At 33.0% G+C, this 27,169-nt stretch overlaps 1 protein-coding gene across 1 annotated transcript in view; it reads left to right on the top strand.

Moving 5' to 3' along the window:
• The window catches only part of LOC114341913 (serrate RNA effector molecule homolog), a gene marked incomplete in the record, with an annotated part of 379,087 nt that overhangs the window by 339,211 nt on the left and 12,707 nt on the right, over positions 1 to 27,169 (top strand). Inside the window, 1 exon segment of the mRNA XM_050652039.1 lies at positions 19,703 to 19,804. Within this exon segment, the coding sequence (XP_050507996.1) occupies positions 19,703 to 19,804 (102 nt within the window).

The following is a 27,169-nucleotide window of genomic DNA, read 5'->3' as shown; positions in this document are numbered from 1 at the left end:
TAACTTTTATTGCTATCTATTACTATAACGGATCTACGGAGCTTTACCCCACTAACCAATCACCCTGATATAATATAATAATGTATAATATATTTAACACAATATAACTTTATAAAATAAACATAATATAAGTTATAAATTTCAATAAACTCAAAAAATAATGCTATTAGTCACTGTCACTGAAAGTTGATAAACGTCAAAATTCATAGTAAACATTGAATTATCCTAAAAAATATACTGACCCCATTTTTACAATTAAAAATACTTTAAAAATTTTTCGAATTTCATTATTGATATACAGTGAGTGGTCAAATTATCATTAATGACAGTAAAACAATTTTTAATTTTTTAAATTTTTTTTAGCAAGTAATTGGCTTTAAGGCTTGCATTTATTTTTTGTATAAAAAAGTGAGGTATTAAGGTCACAAAATCAATGAGTGATTTTAGTAAAACCATTTATTGTTTTCACAAAAAAATCACTAATTTTATATTTAGTTATGCCCCCTTTGCTGCAATTACAGCTTCTACGCATCATGGCATGTTCTAAATACAAGCTTCTGCGTTATTTGTTGAGTTTGGATTATGATGTCATTCTTGGTGAACTGGTGATAACATCTTTGCGACCCCCACAGAAAAATTAAAACGAAGAAGACGAACAACCACATGGACAAAGGGCATATTAAAAATTGTAAATAAATGTTCCGTCAGTATTTAAATATGCGAATAATAGTGAAAAAAGTAAACGTAATTTCTATGGATCTCCAATAATGACAAATAAATTAATAATAAAACTAGGAGGAATAAACTCAAAAGACAGATTCACACCATATAATATCACTATAAAGATTACCAGATTTATCTTTTTTGGTTGACCATGTCGACGGTAAGGCAGTAATCAGTATCGAACAACTTATAAGACTAATAACAATTTGGTAAAAAGTTCTAAAAACTACAGTTTTCTATATAAATGCAGATTAAAAATCTAAAAATTAAAGAAATAACTCAGAAATCACAAAAAATCGCCGATATAATTAACCTAAGAAATTTAAAAGTCAATAGTGTCAAAATTTTATAAATGTTAATAATGTCAAAATTTCATAATTTAGTGGAGTAAACTTGCCTGCGGTTGGGCCATTTACAAACAAGCATTATAGCGCGGTAAATTTGAATTAATCCCTCTAGTTTAAAAACGAGGATAGATTTTCCCCCTCTTTTTTCCGTTTGGGGTTGAAAAACTAAATTTTGATGAATTTTTAGAAACCCAATTCTTAATACTACATCCATTTGATACATAAATTGGAAAAATATCGTTTAAAATTATTATTAATAATTTGCAACTTCACAATATGTATGTATTTATAATATGCAAATTGTTGTCGCCAAAAATGTTAGTTGACGACGCTAGGTCTCGCGTCAGTCATGCACGGAGCGAATTAGAAACTAAAACGCATAGATCGCTATAAAACCAGTTTAGTATATATAAAAAAACAAAAATATGTGTAGTGTCCCTAATAGTTTGGCCACCCACTGTAAATTACAATAATTGTATTAAATAAACAAGTTTAAGTTATTTTATTTGGAGTTTATATACGACTAACATATTAAAAGTGGCATGCACCACTTGAACCTAACTTCAACCCGTGAGTAATGAACCATTACTCATGGGTAATGTAATGGGTGTTTAAATAGTAAATTATCTATTCAAAAATGGTAAATAATGACCTTGTGTTGAACGGTCGTAGAAAAAAAATGTAACAGAACAGGGTTAACAGGATTAAAGTGGAAATTTGCTGGCCACAATGCGGGACAGGAAGATAAAAGATGGAATGCTGAGAAACAAAACTGTAGACCGTGGACAGCAAGAAGAGGAAGACCTCAGATGCGATCGAAGGGCGATATTGTACGAGCTGCAGGAACTCCCTGGAAAAGCGCAGCCAAGGACAGACAGATATGGAAAGATTTGGGGAAGGCCTATGTCCAAAGTTGGATAGAAATAGGCTAAAGAAGAAGAAAAACCGATAAGTCTTAAAAGACATACTTAGAGCTTGTTCATCAAAGAAAGAAGTTGTACCAATCATGTTCACCGTTCGAGTAAAACTGATATAAAACCACCTATTAACATTTACATGAAGGCCATTCCTACTATCCATTTGTATAAACGATCAAGATCAGCGAACATTAAACGACTACTCACAATATCATTTATGAATATGTTGAAAAAATAGGCGATGTGTATCCCTACTAAGGAATACTTATCCTATAAAGGAGCTCTTCAACCTTTGCCTCTTAATAACAGCCAGATCAGTACCGTTGATTCTGTAAAATTTCTTGGTATTTTTTTAGACAGCAACCTCAAATGGTCCCTTCATATCGATTAGTTAAGTAAGAAAGTCGCCTGAGCTTGCTATGCAATAAGATCTTTCTCAGGGGAACTCAATTTAGCATCTTCTAAAATAACATATTTTTCGTTGTTCGAGTCTCATCTTCGATATGGTCTTCCTTTTTGAGCCAGCTGCTCAATTTGATGTTATTTTTAAATTGCAAAAAAGAGCAGTAAGATATCTGTTTGGCCTCAGAACATCTACACATTGCAGAAGTTACTTCAGAGATCACGGAATTTTAACACTTCCATCTTTATATATTCTAGAAACGTTTTGTTTAATTCGTACGTATTGGATTTCATACGCAGTAGCTTAAACTTGTCAGTTCCTAATTTGCATTTTATTTGTTGTATGTTCAATTTGCAATTTATATAAATTTTGCAATAAATTGTTTTTGTCTTTGCTTTTATAGCTTATATACTGTATATTGACGATTTATCTAATTTTAGTAAATTGTGGTTGTTATTTGTTATTGATATTATTTTTCTTTTGACTATATGTAAGCTTTGTCCATAAAATTGTAAAAATTTTCAGTGACAATAAAGCATATTTCTATTCTATTCTATTCTTGAGGTAACCGTTATTGACTCTTTGGCTATGACTTGACAACAAATTTTTGATCCATTCAACAAACTAAACATGAATTGCACTGAAAGTAATTTTTCAAGAAGAATTTGGTCAACACGATCAAATGCTTTACTGAATACAGGGTGAGTCAGATAAAAGTCCTATTAGAAATATCTCGAGAACTAAAGGAAACAGAATCACGAAAATTGGAATGAAGGGGTTTTGAGGAGTGATCTCTTTAATTAAAATATTTTCATCGATTTGCTACTTCCGGTTATACCGGAAGTGGCTTATAACTTCGTTTTTTTTTAAATGGAACATCCTGTATATTTTTACATTTTTGGATTATCCTGGATGTCTGCTTTCTTAAAATATGAGGTTTTGTAATGTTATACAGGGTATTTTAAAAGATAATTACGTTTTTTTTTCTAATTTCCTAGCAATATTCACACCCTGTAGTATTGTAGTAATTTGACATCAAAAACTCTATTTATGTTCAAATGATTTTTAATATAGTCTACTATTGTTAAAAATTGTTAGTATAGCTAAATGTTGAATTGTACTATACAGGGTTGGTCGAAACCCGGAAAGAGTATTTTCTGAGTTTTCTTAAATGGAACACCCTATATTTTATTATTGTAATGAAATGATATTTTATGCTACTTTTTTATTTCTTAAGCATTCCCTATACGTAACTGCTTTAATTTGTGAGTTATTGGTGATTCAAGCCAAACATTAATTTCAAAAAAAATACGTGAAATTTTATTAGGTTGGCCGTGAAAATATTCAATCACAAATAATTTTTCGGAAATAAATACATATTAATCTAGACTGGTCTTTAAAATTGCCAATAATGGTTGAGCTATCAAAATACCTACGTAGTTAACATTTTTGGCGCGATTAACAATTAAGCACAAATTAAAGCATTTAGGTATAGGGAATGCTTAAGAAATAAAAAAGTACCATAAAATGTCTTTTCATTGCAATACTAAAATACAGGGTGTTCCATTTAAGAAAATTCAGAAAATCCTCATTCCGAGTTTCGACCAACCCTGTATAATAAAATTGAACATTTAGCTATACAGTACAACCTGCCATATCCGGACCTGTCATATCCGGACCTCCCCATATCCGGACGGTTCTGCGCCGCCGGATCTACCGAAATCTACCGAGAAAGGCAGTCCTGCTGTTGAACAACGCACTAAAAGAAGAACGAAAAGATGGCGAAATAATGTATTATAGAATCTATAAAACGTGTCTATCGACGAAAGTTATTGATGGCGTTGATTACTGGAATGTATGAAGAAGAAAACGTTTCAGAGACTGTAAAAGAAGTAGTGGTCTTGATATCCGGATTTTTTCATATCCGGATCGGTCTGTCGCCATATTGAGCCGGATATGGCAGGTTTTACTGTACTAATAATTTTTAATAATAGTAGACTATATTAAAAATCATTTTAACATAAATAGAGTTTTTGATATCCAACTACTACAATTCTACAGGGTGTGAAAGTTGCTACGAAATTAATAAAAAAACGTAATTAGCTTTTAAACTACCCTGTATAACATTACAAAACCGCATATTTTAAGAAAGAATACATCGAGTAGAATCTAAAAATGTAAAAATATACAGGGTGTCCCATTTAAAAAACGAAGTTTCAAGCAACTTCCGGTATAACCGGAAGTGACAAATTGATGAAAATATTTTCATTAAATAGATCACCCTTCAAAACCCCTTTATTTCAATTTTCATAATTATGTTGCCTTTAGTTCTCTAAATATTTCTAATAGGCCAGTTATTTGCCTCACCCTATATACTTCAGTATATTATATAGCATCCAACTGCTTGGATTTGCTTCATAGATCAGACTGATCGGAGCTGCTGATTTTTTGCATAAAAACCATGCTGCGACTCTTAGATAAGCGCAACTAAGATAGCTGTTTAGCTATCAAACTGTCGAAAATTTTATGTATTGATGACTGAATGATGATACTTCAATAATTTTAAATGTTTTGTTTCTGACCACATTTAAATATCAACACAACAAGACTCTTTTATATCAACTTTGTGGTATTCTACACCGTATGAGTTTTAAGCCAGGTAAGCCCCCATTCTCCCCATGCCCCCTCCAAATACGTTTCTATGAATTCTCCGCTATATGACACACACCCGCAATTTAAAAATGGTCTTCCTTTCTGGGGTTTGGTACAGCTGCCCAAACCCATGTTATTTTTAAATTACAAAAAAGAGTAATAAGATATCTGTTTGGCCTCAGAAGAACAACACATTGTAGAAGCTACTTCAAGGATCACGGTATTTTAACATTTCCTTCTTTATATATTTTAGAAACTGTTTGCTTAATTCGTAAACATCTACATGTCTTTCCAGCAAGACCTAATCATGACTATTCCACCACAAATTCTTCCTTAGACGTCTATTTACCGATTCCGTCCACTGAGTTAGTACAGAAATCTATATTATATTCTGCAAAAAAACTATACGAACAGCTCCCTCTGCAACAACTTTCCCCAAGTTCCGTGAAATGGCAAAAGCCTATCTATCTGAAAGACCATATTATTCAGAATTCAGTAGAAGAATTTCTTAGTCAGTAACTAAGAAATTGCAATACTCTTACATAAAAGTACTATTTTTATCTATATTTGGGTATCATACCACAGTTTTTAAACTTATTTATTCTTTCTTAAGGTTGATTATTTGCAACTTATTTAAATTTTGCAATATATTGTTTTGTTTTTCGACTGTTTTAGAACTGTGTCCATAAAATTGTACAATTTTCAAGGACAATAAAGCATAAAATATTTTTTCATTACATTTAGCAAAAATATAAAAACTTTTTCTGTTTTATACATCTATATTTATATTTAATTACTTAATTATATTGATATATACGTTTGACGCAGCGGCCATCCGGCGTGTTACGTTAGAAGTCAATACCACAGTATAGGAGGAATCAGTAAGCTCACTCCCCGAAAAATACATTGTTTTCGATGTTCCAATTTGGTGAATATGCGCGAAGTCGACCAAAATTCATTTTACCGTGCGCATCCGATGACAGTGTATACGTTTGCTATGATTGGTCGGAATCGCCATCTGATTTTCATGAAATTTTTGAGGTTGTGTTTGGGAGTTTTGGGAATTTTTGGTTAATTTACTACTTTATTTTCATATTAATAATATAATATTATGTGCTGTGAACGTGATATTATTTTCTTAAATCAGTAAAATGGAAATAAAGCAAGCAGAAAACAATTTTTACAAAGACTAATGTAAGATTAAAATCGGAAATACTGACCACCTGTGTGAGGATATTATTTTGTTCCCATTCTGTAAAAACTGAGATAAAGAATGTCTTTAAAACTGATAAAAATACACTCGGGTGCAAAATTAACCGGACACCTTAAAAATGGGTAATTTTTGATGTCTCGCAATTCCTAAACCTGTTGTCCGATTTAAGTGATTTTTTAATATGTTATACTTATTCTTTAAGAATACCGTTTTAATAATATTGTTGCTAAACATGTAAATTTTCATTGTATACGAGGTGTACCAATGAAAGTGTGTTTTTTTCTTAAACTTCGCATCACCCTGTGGAATATTCTAGCATTTACAAAATACTGACAAACATTTTGCTTTTTGGTTCATTCGCGTACATTGGACCATAAAAAAAGTTAGGTAATTTAACATCTAGCCATGTTTTTCATCAATATAGGGTCTTTTTAAATAAGTATGGCAACCTTTCAAGGGTAATTCTGCATGAAAAAATAATGACAGTTTGCTTTATAAACGGTATTTCCGCAAATGCTTCGTTTCTGAGATAGGGGGTGTTGAAATTTTTCTTACAAACTGCTGATTTATTTATTGCTTTAAAACCGGTTGAGGTATCCAAATGAAATTTGGTGGGTTTTAAGACGTAGTTATTGCACATTTTTTGACATACAACTAAGAATTTAATATTCACCATTGGCGCGCATACGGGTAATATGACAGCTCATATTACCCGTATGCGCGCCAATGGTGAATATTAAATTCTAACTTGTATGTCAAAAGTTGTATAATAACTACGTCTTAAAACCCACCAAATTTCATTTGCATATCTCAACCGGTTTTAAAGCAATAAATAAATCGTCAGTTTGTAAGAAAAATTTCGACACCCTCTATCTTAGAAATTAAGCATTTGCGGACATAGGTTTATAAAGCAAACTGTCATTATTTTTTCATGTAGAATAACTCCATAAAGTTTGCCATGCTTATTTAAAAAACATAGTGTTTTGATAAAAAACATGGCTAACTGTTAAAGTACCTAACTTTTTAACGGTCCAACATAAGCGAATGACTCAAAAAACAGAATGTTGAGAAAATATGACGCTATATTTGGGTTTAAATTTGAGTATTTTGTAAATGTTAGAATACTCCACAGGGCGATGCGAAGTTTGACAAAAAAACACAGTTTCATTGGTACACCCGGTATACAATGAAAATTTACCTGTTTAGCAACAATATTATTAGAACGATATAGTTGAAGAATAAGGCTATAACATATTAAAAAATCACTCAAATCGGACAACAGGTTTGGGAATTGCGAGACATCAAAAATTATCCATTTTTAAGGTGTCCGGTTAATTTTGCACCCGAGTGTAGTTATTTCTATGATGAGGATAAGAAGTGTGATTTAATTCCTGTCGAAAAAGGTAAGTTTTTCTGATTAGGTTTCAATATTTGTAGTAAATATAAATATAATTAAACTTTAACACATTAATTAACTCATGCAAAGGCCAGTGGTAGTTTTTAGCCAGAAACTACGATTGGAGTTTTCATTATTAACATGAAGTTTATACATGTAATATGTCCTACTATGTACTTGTATGATGTATGATACATATATTTCAAAAGATAGGTACACATTTTCCAAAAAGATGAAGATACAATGTCTATGCCAACTATATACTGTAGCCTAAAATCTACTTTATTTCAACATATGAAAGTACATTGTAGAAAGAACCTTATACATTTGTAATTGTTTTAAGAGATTTAATTTAAATCAACATTAAGATAGTTCACACTGAAAAATTCATGCAAAATATTAATATACTTTAATTTCGGAATAACCATATCAATAAAACTATCAGATTTTCTTAAAATTCAGTATGCTAAAGGTATCAGTTTTTTCTAAATAATAACAATGAATATAGAGCATCTATATTCCTTGATAATAATTTATTTATTGTTTACAACTATTCTTGTTTTGACCTGATGTATGAATGATGTATAAGCAGATCTTACGATTCTCAACGAAGAATTGACGACTTCACTGGTAGCAGACCCAGGTTGACATAGGATTGTCAAGCTAATTATGATAATGATGTTGTTATGAAAGCGATATGAAAAACTATTAATAGAAAATTATTTGCAAATGTTTATATGTATATGTATTTTTTAAACATTCCTTAAAAGATAACGTGATATGGTTTTCCTTTCAAAAATAATGAAGGTAGATCAAAATCAGTATGATGGACTATCATTTGGTTATGATTATGATTTTGTACACATAAATATACAGGGTGTCCCGAAAAGATTGGTCATAAATTATCCAACAGATTCTGGGGTCAAAAATAGGTTGATTGAACCTCACTTACCTATATACAATAATAGTGCACACAAAAAAGTTACAGCCCTTTGAAGTTACAAACTGAAAATCGATTTTTTTTATACCTATATCGAAAACTCTTAGAGATTTTTTATTGAAAATGGACATGAGGAATTCTTATAGTAGCAACATCTTAAAAAAAAATTAAAGTGAAATTTGTGCACCCCCATAAATATTTTATGGGGTTTTGTTCCCTTAAATCCCCCAAACTTTTGTGTACGTTCCAATTAAATTATTATTGTTGCATTATTAGGTAAACACAATGTTTTTAAAACTTTTTTGCCTCTTAGTACTTTTTCGATAAGCCAGTGTTTATCGAGATATTTTGAATATTTGTCGAATTCACCACATATTTGTATATGGTTAAGTACGATTATAGAGACCTGTTAATAATCTGAAAATTTATTTATAAGTTACATTATTAGGTATATTTTGAAAAAGTAGCCACATCTCGATAAAAGGTGATTTATCAAAAAAAGACTAAGAGGCAAAAAAGTTTTAAAAACACGTGTGTTTACCTAATGGTACCACAATAATAGTTTAATTGGAACGTACACAAACATTTGGATGGTTTAAAGGAGCAAAAGCCCCAAAAAATTATTATGCAAACATATTAAAAAAGATGCCGCATCCCGATAAAAACTGGTTTATCTAAAAAATACTAAGAGGCAAAAAAGTTTTAGAAACGTTGTGTTTAACTAACGGTACCACAATAATTAATTGATTGGAACGTACACAAATTGGGGGGGGGGGGTTTAAGGGAACAAAACCCCCATAAAGTTTTTATGGGGTGTACAAATTTCACTATAATTTTGTTTTCAAATCCTGTCATAAGAATGCCCCATGTCCATTTTCAATAAAAAATCTCTAATAGTTTTCGATATATCGAAAGAAATCCATTTTCATTTTGTAACTTCAAAGGGCTGTAGCTTTTTTTATGAGCACATTTGTACTAAGGTAAGTTAGGTTTAATCGAACTATTTTTGACCCTAGAATGTGTGATATAATTTATGACCAATCTTTTCGGGACACCCTGTATAGTTATATTTTTTAATCAGAAGTGTTTGCAAAATATCTCACAGACGTCTTTCAACCTTTCCCTGCTGAGAATAATCAAAACTTTGAAGCATCCATCCAACAATTTTTAGAATTTCCATACCAATTAGAACTTCCACCGGAAAAGGTAAATGAAGTGATCAAAATAATACAAAATCTTAAATCGAAAAAGTCCCCAGGCTTCGAGCTTATAACCAGTAAAATTATTAAACAACTACCCAGGAAAGGAATTGTGTACCTCACTCAATTATTCAATGCAGTATTAAGAACCGCATATTTCCCTCTCCTCTGGAAAGTCGCAAAAATTATACTAATTCCCAAACCAGGCAAGCCTCTGGAAAATGTCAAATCATATCGACCCATAAGCTTACTGCCGATAGTGTCAAATATCCTAGAAAAACTGATACTCTCAAGAATTCAACCACTCCTATCAGATCGAGTTCTAATCCCTGCACACCAGTTTGGATTCAGATCCCAACACGCAACCATAGAACAGGTTCATCGGATATGCAGAACTGTTAATCGAGCATTGGAAGACAAATGTACTGCACTGCCGCCTTTCTAGACATCTCGCAAGCATTGATAAAGTCTGGCACACAGGCCTTCTATACAAATTAAAAAATATGCTTCCTCTCACTCACTTCCTAATTTTAAAATCCTACCTCCATAACCATTACTTTTTTGTACAACATAGAGATGAGTGCACGTCTCTATTTACAGTTGGATCTGGAGTTTCACAGGGCAGTGTTATGGGGCCAGTGTTATACCTATTGTACACAGCGGACTTACCAACAAACTTTCAAACCACTACAGCTATGTACATATGCAGATGACACAGCAGTGATGTCAGTACATCAGGACCCACGGATAGCTTCTCAACTTCTGCAAACTAGCCTCAACAAAATGCAAACTTGGTTAAAACGGTGGCGTTTTCAAACAAATGAAACAAAGTCGGTTCATATTACCTTCACAAACCGTAAAGGTCACTGCCTGCCTGTATATATCAACAACCACCAACTAAAACAGCAAGTAACAGTCAAATACCTTGGAATGCATCTAGACCAAAGATTAAACTGGAGAACACACATTTTTATGAAGCGTTAACAACTTGGTCTCAAATTACACAATCTTTACTGGCTGATTGGTCACAAATCATCACTTTCGATGAAAAATAAAGTACTTGTGTACAAAGCAATTTTGAAGCCAATATGGACTTACGGGATCCAACTTTGGGGTACTGCATCAAACTCCATATCGAAATCTTGGAGAGGTTCCAGTTGAAGGTTCTTCGAATAATCACAAATGCCCTATGGTATGTTGCAAATATTATTATTAGACGCGATCTAGAAATTGCAACAGTAAAAGAAGAAATTACCAACTTTGCACAGAAATACGAAGACAGACTGACACAACATCCAAATGTACTAGCCAGAAACCTGATGAGACAACCAGTCAGACGGAGACTTAGACGAAATACACCTAGTGATTTACCATCGCGATTTTAGTTATATGTGCCGTAATGCCCAGAGACAAACAATTTTATATCTATGTAAAATATTTGTAAAGAAAATGATTAATGAATAATTTTCTCCAAGTCACCTACACTAGTGGTCACAACATTTACTTATTGTAACTTGTTTTACAGATTGTAAATAAATTGGGAGGTTAAATAAAAAAAAATATGTTTTAAACTTACCTAATTTTTATTTTAGATTTTCTTCATAATAAAAGAAGAACTGAAGTTATTATGAAACCAGTGTCTGGACGGTGTATTTTACCGACTTAAAGCCTTATTAATTTTCCCATTAGCTCTTTAGACAAAGCATTAGTTCTTCAGTTCTTGAGATTTTTCAGCAGTAACAGTAACTACGGAGGGATTTTCTAATGCATACGAAAAATTAAACAAGCAATTGGACTTCATAAGTCCTAAGTTTTCATCCAACATGTCCGGAAGTTGATAGTAGAACTCTTTCCTGAACTTTGCATCTATTGATATAGGGTATCACTAATTTTGAGTCATTTTGCCAAACTTCCGGTCACAACTTTTTAGCTGGAAAAAACATCAAAACAAGACATAAAATTCGGAAGTGTATTCTGCCCAACATTCAGTACCATACATCATAGTTGGCCTTAAACCAGTCCTATAGAACTTACCTTTTAGTCTTATTGGTAGCTTTCTATCACACAGTACTCCACGTACCACTTTTCTTTTCTATTAACTTCATGTCCATGTACTTCCCCATTGCCCAGTAATGTCGATCCCAGATACATAAAACTATTATCTTGTGTGATTTCTTATCTATCCAAGCTAACTAATTATGCAGATTTGGAATACTATCTTTAAAAAATATACTATTTTGTCCTACTTAATTTTAATCCTTTTTCTTCAAGCGCCTGTTTTAACTGCTCTAGTTTTCCTACAGTTCTCTCTGATTTTTCTACCAACAAAATATCTGCATACATTAACAACCAAGGATCTCCCAGTTATCTGATCCAGGATAAATGAGAATAAATTTAACACGGAACCGTAATTTCACTCAAAATTTTCCAATTTCACATGCATTTGCTATAATGCTAATTGATACCATATCATATTATATATCTTGCACCACATCGATATTTAAGAGCGCAGATATAGTATGTCCAAATACCTTAATTGTCGAGGAGAACGTTTTGAAGTTTTCGCGTTACTTTTTGTTTGATACTGCTGATATACCGATATATCATAATGTTTGGGTATTAAGTTCGGGTATCATTATTAGCTTAATGTAGATATTTTTTAAAATATTATGTATTATTGGGTTAAAAAATATTTTTTTTGAAAATATGTATGGACATACAACATAAGGGTTGTTACCGCATGTTACTGCATGTCCGGACAAATAATATTTACAGCCATGATGAGTTTGATCGCGTGAGCACTAATATTGTATGTCCCAAAACATACTATGTTTGTGCACTTTCAAACGGACATAGAATATCTGTGCAAGTCGGTTTTTAGTACAAATGGGATATACTATATTTTGGCAAGGCCGTTTAACCCATTTACAATCATTCTGGACTTACAATAATTATGTAGAACATTCATATGACCCTACTGAATATTTTTATAATGTTATCTTAAAATCAGCAAAAAGTGGACATACTATATCTGTGCTCTTAACCATCGACATATTCAGCCGGGACTCCTTTCCTAGTTAGTACCAGTAGGTACAGTCGATTCGCTAATCTGAGACACGACTGTCTACACTTCAATCACAATAAAAATGCACTAGAAATAAACAAGCACGAGGAGCACTCCCAAATCATGATTTGGGAGTGCTCCTCGAACATTCAACATGTCTTGGTTTGTTTATTTCTATACAGTGCATTTTTATTGTGATTGTAGTGTAGACAGTTGTGTCTCAGCTTAGCGAATCGACTATATCTGGTAACTTTGGCATATGCCTTTTCAATATTAATAAATACTATCTGCACGTATTTCTCTTTAACTCAATTTTTTTCAGTAGCTGTCATCATAAATCCAAAATGACATCCATTTTTATTTCTAGAACCTTACACTAAATTTTGTTAGATTTTACCATAAATGTACGATAATAAAAACATATTTTATTTGGGTGCTATGGAAAATGGTCTAAACAAAATTAAGCAAAAGTTCACTGGAAATAACTATTGCAAACTAAATAAAATACTAAATAGCTGTTTATAATTTTTTTTATTCTTTATTAAAAATCTGGGAAATCTAAGCATGAACTTTCATGTCACTATCTTTAAATTTTACAGCACATATCATCCACGCACATTCATATGGTTTTCCTTCAGTGTGTTCTTAAACGGTTTTAAGACCACTTCAAAGTACTAGTAAGAATATTAAGTCAAATTCACATTCTTTTTTCAAAGTAATTTCAAATGAGTTGCAGTAGTATACTGCCTAGAAAAAATCACATTTGTGTGGTTTTCCTCCACTAAGAATTTTCATGTGAGGATGTGAGAACACGTGAACCGCCCTATTCTCAAAAGCAGCAACGAATATCTACTATTTTTGACGAGATGAGTAACCTCCAAAATACCAACAACATCTGGATAAACTTCTTCAGGAGAAATCTGTAAAAAATCTGTTTTATTATTATCTAGTATTAATAGTACCTTTACACCTTAAAAAAATTTGTAAATACTTTCTCTTGTTTACTTTGACCTATTCACTAAAAAATTCAATATTAAATAACATTGTATTAAAATGTTGTTCTGAAGCCATTTCTTTGTGGCATTTTTGTAATTAACTATTCTAAATGGGAAATAAGCCCCAATTTTAATAAAAAAATTATTTTATTATCGTTTCAACGTCCGCTTCGGACGTTGATATCAAAATACAAAATATTAATGGTATTACAAAATATTAATTAAACATTAATATTTTGTATTTTGACATCGACATCCGATGTGGGCGCCGAAACGTTATTAAAACGTTATTAAAAAAAATTTTAGTTAAATTGTGGCTTATTTCCCATTTGAAATAGTTAATTCTATTAAAATAAAAATTATTGCAGCTACCATAATTCCCAAATATGTCAAAATAAAACCAATTAATATGTAGTAAGTCAATGTTCAAGATATTTTTAGAAAATTTATATTAATTAGTTGTAAGTAATGAAATATTTAGCTTCTGTTGTTATCTGATCTTAATAAATTTACAGATTTCTCCTCAATTTATTTATTATTATTAAATTTATTATTGTTATTAAACCATTATTCAATGTTACGCACCTACAGAAGATAAGAAAGAAAATTTCTACCAACAATTAACAGATACTATCGGAAAGGTGACCTAAGGAGATATACTCATAGTCATGGGAGATCTGAACGCAAACGTTGGCAAAGACAATAAGGGAGTGGCAAAATGCATGGGAACATATGGACTAGGGAAAAGAAACAACAATGGAGAAACTTATAGAACTTGGCCTAGAAAACATTCTTGTCATTGGAGGAACGATTTTCTCACACAAAGACTGCCACAAAATAACATGGATCTCACCAAATAATAAAACGCAAAATCACAGACCACATCTTAATTAATAAAAAATGGAGAAGTAGCCTTCTAGATGTACGAAATAAAAGATCAGCAGATGTAGGAAGTGATCACCACCTACTAATAGCAGAAATAAAAGTAAAAATCAAGGCAAAAAGCGGGAGTAAACAATATAACAAACGAAGATAATATATAAGGACTGAAAGACAGTGAAACCCAAAAAATGTGGAGTAACAAAATAAAGTTTAACACAGAAACTGTAAACAACACACAGACAAATATATCAAACAAATGGGAGATGATCAAAGAGGCTGTACACCAAACCTCACAAGAAGTGTTGGGCTACAACGGAGAAAAGAAATCAGAGTGGCTAGGTGATAACACATGGCAACTGATAAAAAAGAGAAAGGATTTAAAGGCCAAACTAAATAGAATACAAAAATTAGAAGATAAAATCAGAATAACCCAAGAGTATGTAGATATAAATAAACAAGTAAAAGGAATTAGGACAAGTAAAAGAGTGCTGGGAATTACAAAAGAAAATGGACAGAGATGGCGTGCTTAGCAGAAGAGGCAGCCGAAACAAATAATCAGAGAGAGCTATATAAAACCACTAAACATCTTGCAAATAAGAATGTCAACAGTGACACACCACTAAAAGACAAACAAGGACAACTGCTTACAACAACAGAAGAGCAAACGCGAAGATGGCATGAGTACTATAGCGAACTTATGACAGAAGAAGAAAATGAGCCGCAAATGAAAATTAGCTAAAGATAAATGAGGAAACTCCAAAGAAAAAAGAAATAACTATAGCAGTCTGGCACCCGAGGAACAACAAGACAGTGGGAATGGATGATATCCCAGCAGAACTGTGGAAAGCAGACACTGAGAGAACCTTGAAGCTAATAGCACCACTATTAGCAGATATATGGGCTGAAGAAATCCTACCTATGGAATGGAATAATGGAATTATAGATAGTTAAGCTCCCAAAAAAGGGGATGTACAGCCATGCAAAAACTGGACAGAAATAATGCGGTTATGTTCCATAAATAAAATATTAGAATGCTACCAGAGAAGTTATCAATTCCTAGTAACTTCCCTCTATCTTTAGATCCTTAGAATCATAAGGTCTGCTTATACATCATTCATACATCAGGTATAAATAAGAATAGTTGTAAATAATAAATAAATTATTATCAATGAATATAGATGCTCTATATTTATTGTTATTATTTAGAAAAAACTGATATCTTTAGCATACTGAATTTTAAGAAATCCTGATAGTTTTATTGTCGGTTCGCTAAACTCAGACACAACTGGCTAGTGATTTTAGTAAGTAATTTTGCCAATTTGGTAAAATTGGCAAAAAAATAATTACTAAAATGTTAATGATTACTAAATAGTTAGTAATTTTGTCAAAATTGGCCAAAAACAAAAAAAAAAATACCGACTAAAATCACTAGCCAGTTGTGTCTGAGTTTAGCGAACCGACTATATGGTTATTCCCAAATATATTAATATTTTACATGAATGTTTCAGTGTGAACTATCAATTTATACAATATATTACAAATATATTACATATAATAATACAATGTATACAAATGAAGGGTACAGGGGAAGAACGGCAATAGTCCATTTGGATTTTTCTCGAGCGCACTGAACGTTAAGGTTTATTAACTTTTTATAAAATCAACTTTAAAGAAAAATAATCAGTCAAATTTAAAGAATAATTGTTATTCAGTGTGCTCGAGAAAAATCCAAATGGACTATTGCCGTTCTTCCCCTGTACCCTTCAAATATATTATAAGGTTTTTTCTACAGTGAACTTTCATATGTTGAATTAGTATATATTTTGGGTTACAGTGCTCGACAACAATACAGCTAAAATGTATACACAGCTAACACAAGTATATAGTTTAAAACATATTTAGTGATTAGAAGTCTAATGATCCAAAAATGCCAGTAGGTATCAGATATATGTATAGTTAGCATAGACGTCGGATCTTGATCTTTTTGGAAAGTGTGTACCTATCTTTTGAATTATATGTAAGTACATACAAGGAGTGAAGGAGTAGGTACATATTACATGTATAAACTTAGTGTTAATAATGGAAACTCCAATCGTAATTCACTACAGTTGGCCTTTGCATGAGTTAATTAATGTGTTTATATTTAATTAATTTAATTTTACTACAGATACCTATGGAAACATAATCAGAAAAACTTACCATTTTCGACACGAATTATCCTCCTCTTGATGTCTTCACTATAACCTTCTGTATTTATTTGGTCCAAAGAATTTCCATCAGAGAAATAACTATTTTTATCAGTTTTAAAGACTTTCTTCATCTCAGTTTTTACAGAATAGGAACATAATATTATAACATCATCACACAGGTGGCCAGTATTTCCGATTTTAATCTTCCATTCGTCTTTGTAAAATTTGTTTTTTTCTTGCTTTATTTCCATTTTATTGATTTAAGAAAATAATATCACATGCACAGCACATCAGCACATAATAATATATTATTAATATGAGAATAAAGTAGTAAATTAACCAAAACAATACAATTCCCAAACACAACCTCAAAAAATTCACAAAAGAAAATCAGATGACGATCCCGACCAATCATAGCAAACGTATCCAACACGCTGTTATCGGATGCCCACGGTAAACAGAATTTTGGTCGACTTCGCGCATGGAACAAATTTTTCGACGAGTGAGCTTACTGATTCTGAGTGAGCTTACTGATTCTCCTATACTGTGTCAATACCATGTAAGACGCGATCATGTGAGTGGGGACGTTCAAATGCCGCTATACCTGCTGTACTGGGTATGCCACTACGGTAACGAAGAATCAAGTTAACCTCTTTGCTGTTCTTTCCATTAATTCCTTTTTGGGAGCCTTGTACACATATTGTTCCATGGGTCGGTACAGATGATCCCAAACCCGTTTATCAGTGCGTCATAGTTTGTCGAATTCGCTCTAACGCATTAAGCTCGAAGTGACAGAAAAAAACGTACGTCCGTGATTATTATACATAGAACTTCGAAAATTATGTATTCGTTGAAGAGTATTTCCATATTAAAGCTACTTATACTTACAGATGTATATTTGGTTGACAATTACAATACTCTAAATAGATAAGCAATCCATGATGCGAATAAAGTTAATTTGAAACAAAGGTAATATATGGTGACAGTACGTTTCACAATTTTAACGGATAAAATGACAATTGTATTCTAGGTTAGAAATTTGTCAACGACGTAAATATAAATATTTATGTAATTGGTATATTCGGACATTGTATAGTGAAATTGTATTCTATATTTATTTATTTTTCCTTAAAATATTTTAAATATTAACATTCTGGCAAATATTTATTTAAATATTAATATTTATATCAACATAAATATAAATATCCTGACAACTGTCAGATTTAACTAAAATGTCATGCCTCGATTCGCGACATTTTTAAAATCTTATATGACGTCAAAATCTTTCTCTACGGAGAAATGTCGGGAAGCCGACCCCGCAAAAGAGAATGGTGATGATGATAATGCGTGAGAAAATTATGAAACCGGAAATATTTACACTCAGTTCAGGAAAATTCCTTAAAATACTTTTTTCTACGGCCGTGCTAAATACAGCCAGCACTTTTAATATGGCATTATAATATAATAGAATACATGCAATAAACTAATATTTAGATATTATTTACTAATTTATTTCAAATATATCTGATTGTGTTCATGTTTTAATGAAATTAACGCGATAATTCGATGAAATAAAATTATTTTGACATGATATTCAAAAGTCAAATCAGTGGACAATAACAATGGTTTTGAATCGTCATGGAAACCAATATCGTAATCACGGTAACCAATTATATTTAAAGTTTTGGTTATGACAACCTTGTCAAAGAATTAATTTATGTATTTTCACTCCTAAAAAAAAATTATTATAACTCTATTTGTTGTGGCTTTTTTCCAAACGTAGGGCCCTAGAAAAAATATTGTTCCTAACTCATCCGGAAAGTGTCTTCCCCGCACTCGGCTGCTTGCACGAACTCCGCTATCGCGTCGTTCGGGACAACGGCAGTCTCGTGCGGGAAAGTATCACTTTCCGCACTAATTAGGGAAATACCTATAGTTACCTAGAGTATTTTAAATAGTGCATTCATCATCTACGTGGAAAAAAACGCTTGTAAGTAGTGTCTATGTACTGTTATATTTCCAGTGATGAAAATTATAAACAACTTAAATATTACTAGATATAAAAATCCACGAGGAAAATAAAATTCCTGTAGCTGGCTGTATACCATAAATCACAAAAATACAGGATCCTTTGTAAAAGGTATATTTAAAAGACCCCAATAAGGGTTACATCACAAAACAAAACGTTTTCGGATTAACAAGCAATCCATCATCAGTGTTAAGCCAATAGCATGCATGCGTGAGCCACCAAAAAGTTATGGGTAAAAACCCTTTAAAAGTTGTAAGATCTTAAATGATACTACATATTATGAATAAAATCGATGGATGTTGCAAATATTCCTGGATATTACCCAGGCCAACAGAGTCCTGTGTTCCCTGGGTAATATCCAGGAATATTTGCAACATCCATCGATTTTATTCATAATAATATTATGTAGTATCATTTAAGATCTTGCAACTTTTAAAGGGTTTTTACCCATAACTTTATGGTGGCTCACGCATGCATGCTATTGGCGTAACACTGGTGATGGATTACTTGTTAATCCGAAAACGTTTTGTTTTGTGATGTAACCCTTATTGGGGTCTTTTAAATATACCTTTTAGAAAGGATCCTGTATATTTTTTTATTTCTAGATATGTTGAGCGAGCTACTGGATGTCGATCCACAAACTTAAGTAAACGTTAATATTGTCTCCCTTTTTAGTTCATATTAAAATTGACCTTTAGAAAGAGAAAATCTTGCCCAAGAAGTTTAACAAGAACACCTATTCTTTGTTTTTAGGTTTGGTGGTGGTGGATATGGTGGTTCTGGGTACACTAGACCTGCTCCATTTTACAATCAAAGTTTCGTTCCGAGAACAAGAGGTTACCAACCAAGAGGAAGGTAATGTACATTTATTTCATGTATTACATTTTTTCACAAAGAAAAATTTCAAATATAAACATAATACTATAATACTAAAACAGATTCTGCATTAACATGAACTCTGTACCGCTAGCAAGTCAGAGTTTTTTACAGTCAATAAGCGATAGTGTAATGTAATCATTGTATTTATTGTATTCCTGCGTGTGACTTTATAAGTCAATTCCATATTTATAACCATGCCTTAGTATGAAAACCTCGTATCTCATTTTACAGGAGAGACTTTAAACTAAATTTTTGTATACTTTAACCTAAAATAAATGTGAAAAATTTATGTGTAATGATCTAAATGTGCCTAGAATAAAAAGTATGTAAAGATAGTTTATTGTTTTTAGGTTAGACTAGGTAAAAATTCAGTTTGTCTCCTTGAAAACACCCTGTATATTGAAATTTTTAAGAACTCAACAAAAATTTCGATATAATTTTAATTGACGTCATTAAATTGCCTGCGCAAAAAATTGAATCGAGCCAGCTTAGATTTTTGTACTCTTTTCAAATGTGCAAACGGATTATGAAAATTTCAATATATAGGGTGTTGTTTTAAGGTCACAATTACTTTATATTTTTTGTTAATCCGGCTCTGGATTTTTCTTGCAATTAGTAAGTGGGTCGTTCCATTGCAGTAAATCATTATTGATTATTTTTAAAATAAGTATTTATTCATTAACTTTAGTAATTTATTATTAAAAGTGCTTTAAAAACCTGCTTTTTAATTTCAGAGTTCTTAAAACATTTTAATACAATTAATTTCAAAATTAAAGTCATTAAATTTTTTACGCAAAAAATTAAAGCGAACCTATAAACTCAGTTTTTTTTGCTCTTTTCAAATGTGCAAACGGATATTGAAAATTTTAATATACAGGATGTTGTTTCAAGGTCACAATTACTTTGGTTTTTTGTCTCTCCGGACCTGGATCTTTCTTGTTACTACTAAATGTGTCGACACAATGTAGTAAATAAGTACTGATTATTTTTAAAATGAGTATCTGTTCATTAACTTTAATAATTTATTATTAAAAGTTAATAACACGTGTTTTTTAATCTCAGTTCTTAAAAATTTCAATATAATTTCAAAATTAAAGTCATTAAATTGTCTGGTCAAAAAGTTGAAGCGAACCACTAAACTTAGTTTTTTTTTGCTCTATTCACATATGCAAACGGAACAGTGAAATCCTTTATAAAAGGTATATATTTAAAATCCCTAAAAAGGGCAACATCAACATCACATAACTAGTTTTCGACTGGTTTACCAGTCATTATCAGTGTTTACCTAAAATGAATATAACCTGGTAAAATAATGCAAAGATTTTGAAATTTTGACTACGGTTAAGAAAAGTTGTAGGTTATACTCACGTGAAATTTACATGCTAACCACCAAGATATAATTTAACAAAAATATGTGGGTCAAAGGCCTGTACAAATAATAAGCCTTTGACCCACATATTTTTGTTAAATTATATCTTGGTGGTTAGCATGTAAATTTCACGTGAGTATAACCTACAACTTTTCTTAACTGTAGTCAAAATTTCAAAATCTTTGCATTATTTTACCAGGTTATATTCATTTTAGGTAAGCACTGATGATGACTGGTAAACCAGTCAAAAACTAGTTATGTGATTTTGATGTAGCCCTTTTTAGGGATTTTAAATACATACCTCTTATAAAGGATTTTACTGTTTTTTGTATTACATGGTATACAGCCAACTACAGGAAAACTTTTTCCTTGTGGATTTTTAATGAATTTATAATTTTATTTAGTCCAGACCTGGATTTTTCTTGTGATTAGTACTTGGATGGTTTGGGTTCTAAATGAGACATATGTGTACCAAATATCACGAAAATATACAAGGTGGTTCTAAAGTTATTTGTCCATAAAGAAATTGGCAAAATCGATAAAACACCCTGTAACTCGGTTATAAAAATCGGTAAGGCAATATAATATGTAGTATATTTAGAACCACTTCAACGACCTCTATTCACCATTCAAGTATTTCCGTTTCCCAATGAAACGCCCTGTATAAGAACAACTACATGTTCTGGAAACTTAATTTACTCAGGGTTAACACAGCATCGCCCCCTTTTTTCAGGCTGTTCGTCCCGAACAGCCTCCTTAAGGACCAGGTCGATGGATTATGTCCTTCCTAAGGACAGTGTCCAGGTCGACGATCTTTCGCTTATTCTGTGGCATCAGTTGCATTCTATATACAAGGTCGTTTATCTTCTTAGTGACCAGGTACGGTCAATTTGGAACCTAGAACTTTCCTTCTCGTTGGTTGATAGAGCCAGACTGCATCACCTTCCGTAAAGCTAATGGGGGTGGATTTCTGATCGAACCTAACCATCCGGTCACTGATGAGTTGCAGCTTATTCCTACCGAAATCATGTACCCTAACCAATCGATCCTTTAGGCCGCCGACATACTCAGGGACCTTTCCGTCTGGTAGATTGCCATGTAGGAGGTCGATGGGAAGCTTCATCTCTCGACCAGCCAATAGTATTGCTGGAGTATAACAAATTGATTCATGTTGGGAGCTTCGGTAGGCCAGCAAAAACAGAGGAACTAGTTTGTCACAGTCGATCTGGTTTTCATGTACAAACAGGGTCACCCAGTTATTGATGGTCCGACAAATAGTCAATAGCAACCATCAAACACTTATTTCCTAATGTTACTGAAAATGATCCCAGAATGACGAAAGCAACTTGTTCCCATATAGCCCCGGTGATGTGTTGTAGGATTTTTCCCCCAAGTTTTGGGTTCCTTCTTGGATGTACACAGTTCATATCGTTTGCACCATTCTTCCATATCTTGCCGACAATTAACCCAGTGATACCACTCACGGACTCTAGCGTCAGAGTCCAATTGATCCCAAAATGCTTCCCAGAGCGGATATCATGTAGTTCTGCAAGCACATCGTTTACAGATGTCCTTGGGAGCACAACTTGAGGCACTTCTCGTTCTATCTGGACTCTCCAATTTTTTAAGTGATGACGCCATCTCGAAGACACAAGTAGTCCCACTGAAGCCAATAGCCCTCACTGCTTGACCATATTTGGAAATCTTCTGCCCCCGTGGCATTGCTCCGTTGTTCAGCCACTCACGGACTATTTTTAGATTGGATTTTTCTTCTGCTCAGTCTGGAGGTTTTTTTTTGGTTAGAGCTTCTTTATCACTTCCGCACTTTATGGTTTTTAACTGTGTAATCTGGCCCTCTCGTTCTTCTTAGCGCTCGCAGAATCAACAGTCCCTCTCTTTGACAGGTGTTCTCGCGGGGCCATCGGCATTTCCATGACTTCTTCCCGCTCGGTGGCGAATTTCAAAATCATAGATCTATAGTTTCTCCAGCCATCTAGCTATGTGTATTGAAATTGAGGAGCCATGGCAAGATGGAATATCGGTTCTTATCAAGAATCTCCTGCCATAAAGGAACACATGGTAGTGTTTTACTGTTTTGACGACCGCCCAATAACTCTTTCTTACTGTCACAGTAGTTCCTTTCTGCTTTTATTAAAATTTTGCTAAAGTATCTGAAGTACTTCCCCGATGCCATTCTGAGAAGCATTCGTAAAGATCCTCTCCTTTAGGATATGCCAGGATTGGATCCGTTGTCAATTTATGCTTGAGTGTGATGAAGGCAAGTTGGTAGTCTGTCTGGTGCCAAGTCATTAAGTGAAGGTTATGGAGAGGTTTGGAAATATTTTTAAAATATTTTCCACTGACCTTGCTGCCTGAGTATTGATGGTAAAATTACATATATGTGACCATTGAGAAGTCATCGGCAACTAAGGTTCAAAATAGACAAACCTCTCTGCAGCGCTCCTTTTAGGCATCCACAAAGTAGCTTCCGATGATTAGCCGTAAATTCTTATGTAAATTAAACGTGCCATTCCACACGAGCGATAGTGGCTAGCCACGGTCGCCGATCCCCGCCAATGTCGCGTCCATTACAAAATCATTGGGGCTACAAAAATCGCCTGTTTCAGCCACTTTGTGGATCCACAGAGTAGTGTTGCAGAGTGGTTCGTCTGTTTTGAACACCTAAACTGTCGATGCTTCTTTTTGTGGATATTAAGAATCAGTGACTCCGTTTCAGTTGTGAGTTGCGAGGATTCCTATTTTCTGTCCTTTGTCTTGTACGTTGTCCGCAATCACATTGAAGGTGGCCTACTAATACGCACTTTGGGCGTCCTTTACGTTTTTGTTTCAACGAGCCGAGATATATTTCGAATTGGGCGGCCACACCTGGGGCAGCGTATTTAGATCGTCTTCTTCCACTTCGGCAACACCTCTTACGTGATGGACTTGCGTCGATGGCGGGACACATTCTTCACGGCTTCGTACTCCAAAATTGCAATAATGACGTCCTCCCTAGTGATAATGTCTGCTGGAGGTCTACATCGCGCAGGCCATCAACTAAGCATTGGATGGTGAATTGGTGCAAAAGTTCTTCCGGTGTTTCGGGCCAGGCGAGTCGTGCCATCTTCTCTACATCCGCTCCGTATTCTTGCACAGATTCGTCGGAGCCTTGGATAAGCACTTTACGCCAGTCAATGGGAGCAAGAATAGGATATTACCTCTGAATTCTATCCTACTGCATGGATTTTAATGAAATTTTGGGCCTAGCCAAAACTTATCTTCTAATTCAAAGTCTACCCTATGCCGATGTGTGCTTTTATCTTGGGGGTGGTTCCCACCCCTTCTTAGGGGTGGAAAATTTTTTGGTTAAAATTACCACGGAATTCGCTAGAGAACCTAATTCTAAGCAATGTTCAATAATTTTTTTTTGAAAACTCAATACTTTTTGAGATATTCGTGGTTGAAAATTGGCCATTTTCATTAGGTTTGTTCGTAGTACGATCCAATCGATCAGCAACCGTTGCCAACCATCAGACGCATGCGCAGTTAACAGTTAGCGCTGCGCAGTTAACAGTTTGAGTTCGTAGACTACGAAGGCGCTTGCGTCTGACGGTTGGCAACGGTTGCTGATCGTTCTACGGACAAACCTATTGAAACATAATACTTTTTCGAACGGTTTTTTGCGAATACCTAAAAACTAAGCATCTAACTAAAAAACTATATTAAACATTTTTGTAGGTTATAAAAAAACAAAGAGACATTTGCCTTCATAAATCTTCTAGTTATAACACAAAAAGAGATATGGTAGGTGAAAATAGTTTGTCTTTTGGTACATTTTCAAATTGGTGTATTCAACTTGAAATAACAGAGAAACGGTCGATTTTATGTGTATAATGCTACTAATACCTTTTGTAGTGCTTGAAAAGACCTTTAAAATGAGCTATATTACATTAAAACTAAGCGAGATATGCTGCAAACAAAACTGATAACTAATGTATTTTAAGAAAAAATGAGAAGTAATTTTAACCCCTATCCACAAAAATGTAAATGCATCGTTTTCCTTCCACAATACCTTTTATTATAGTGTTATTTCTATGTTTAAAAAGTTGGACGGATTTAAAGTAAATGGTTTTTGAAAAAAAAAAGATCAAATTATAGAGCGCATTTTTAAATTTTCTTAAAAATCTTCCTTTTTCTCCATGTAACTTGAAAATGATAAGAGATACAGTAATGAAAAATAAAAAAGAAATTTTTATCTGAAAAAGCCCTACATTTTGTGTGGTATCTTTTTTTCGTATCTCTTCTCTTTTTCAAGTTACACGGAGGAAAAGGAAGATTTTTAAGACAATTTAAAAATGCGCTCTATAATTTGATCTTATTTTTTTTTCAAAAACCATTCATTTTAATCCAGTCCAACTTTTTGAACATAGAAATAACACTATAATAAAAAGTATTGTAGAACGAAAACGATGTGTTTAAATTCTGATAAATGAGGGGTTAAATATACTTCTCATTTCTTCTTAAAATACATTACTGATCAACTTTTTTGCAGAATATCTCTCTTAGTTTGAATGTAATCGACATATAGTATTGCTCATTTTAAAGGTCTTTTCAAGCACTACAAAAGTTATTAGTATCATTATACACCTAATCGACAGTTTCTCTGTTATTTCAAGTTGAATACACCGATTTGAGCATGCAGCAAAAAAACAAACTCTTCTTACCTACCATATCCCTCTTTGTATTTTAACTAGAAGATTTATGAAGGAACTAATCTCTTTGTTTTTTTTTTATAACCTACGGAAATATTTTATATAGTTTTTTTGTTAGATGCATAGTTTTTAAGGTATTCGCAAAAATCCGTCCGTATAAAGGTGTCATTTTTCAATGAAAATGGCCAATTTTCAACCACGAATAACTCAAAAAGTATTGAGTTTTCAAAAAGTAATTATAGAACAGTTTTTGCTCAAAATTAGGTTCTCTAGCCTCTTCCGTGGCTATTTTAACCAAAACATTTTTCACCCCCGAGAAGGGGTGGGAACCAACCCCAAGATAAAAGCGCACATCGGCATTTGTTTCTTGAGCTATTCTCTACTTGCTGTGAAAATATCAAGTAAATCGATGCAGTAGGATGGAATTCGGAGCCAAATACCCTCATTGACTGTCCTACTTGCAGTTGACTCTGGTAGAGATGTTTAAAATATTGGCTGTCGTATCTTAATTCTAAAGCCGATACGATGATTTCATAGTTCTTTTGTGCATTCTCTGGGATGTTTTGGAAGATTTCGACAGCTTTATCCCGGAGTGCTATGAAGGGCTTGTTCTTCGGATTTCTCTTCTCATATCTTGTTTTGTCTCTTCGATTTCACTTTTTACATCTTTACTTACTTTTGGGGACTCTATTTTTAACATAAGACTCATGAGCAACTTCCTGACGGCGTTTTTCTTCAGCTACTTTTTCTTCAAGACGACGTTTCTCATCAGCTTATTTTTATTCCAGGCGACTCTTTCTCTGCATCTTGTTTTCCTTCCTGGCGTCGCGCGTCGTCTACCTTCAACTTTTTTTCTTCTCTTCGACGTTGGTTCATTGCGGCAATCAGCTCGAATTTCCAATTCCAACTCAAAAAACAAACTCACTAAATTATTACAAGTATAAATTCTAATAACATTAATAATTATCTTCGTCTACAATTCACACGTATATCGATTACTAATCAATTCGCTGATACATAAATGTATCAGGACAACTTTTTCATCTATTGAACGGTGAGTGGAATATTTCCGATGAACAGAATATTTTCGATAAAACACAGGACCGCACTCAGGGTTAACACAACCATATGTTATGAGATACAATTTCAGAATACAATTTTAAAATAAATGTTTATTTAAAAAGTATAATTGAGGGGCTTAAGATAGAAAGGATATAAGTGCTCTTTTCATCATTTGGAGATAAGCACGTTTAAAGTTAA

Source organism: Diabrotica virgifera, chromosome 5, assembly GCF_917563875.1.
Source record: "Diabrotica virgifera virgifera chromosome 5, PGI_DIABVI_V3a".
Lineage (NCBI taxonomy): Eukaryota > Metazoa > Arthropoda > Insecta > Coleoptera > Chrysomelidae > Diabrotica > Diabrotica virgifera.
The sequence above is the reverse complement of the archived record's forward strand: the minus strand, read 5'-3'. Positions and strand labels throughout refer to the sequence as shown.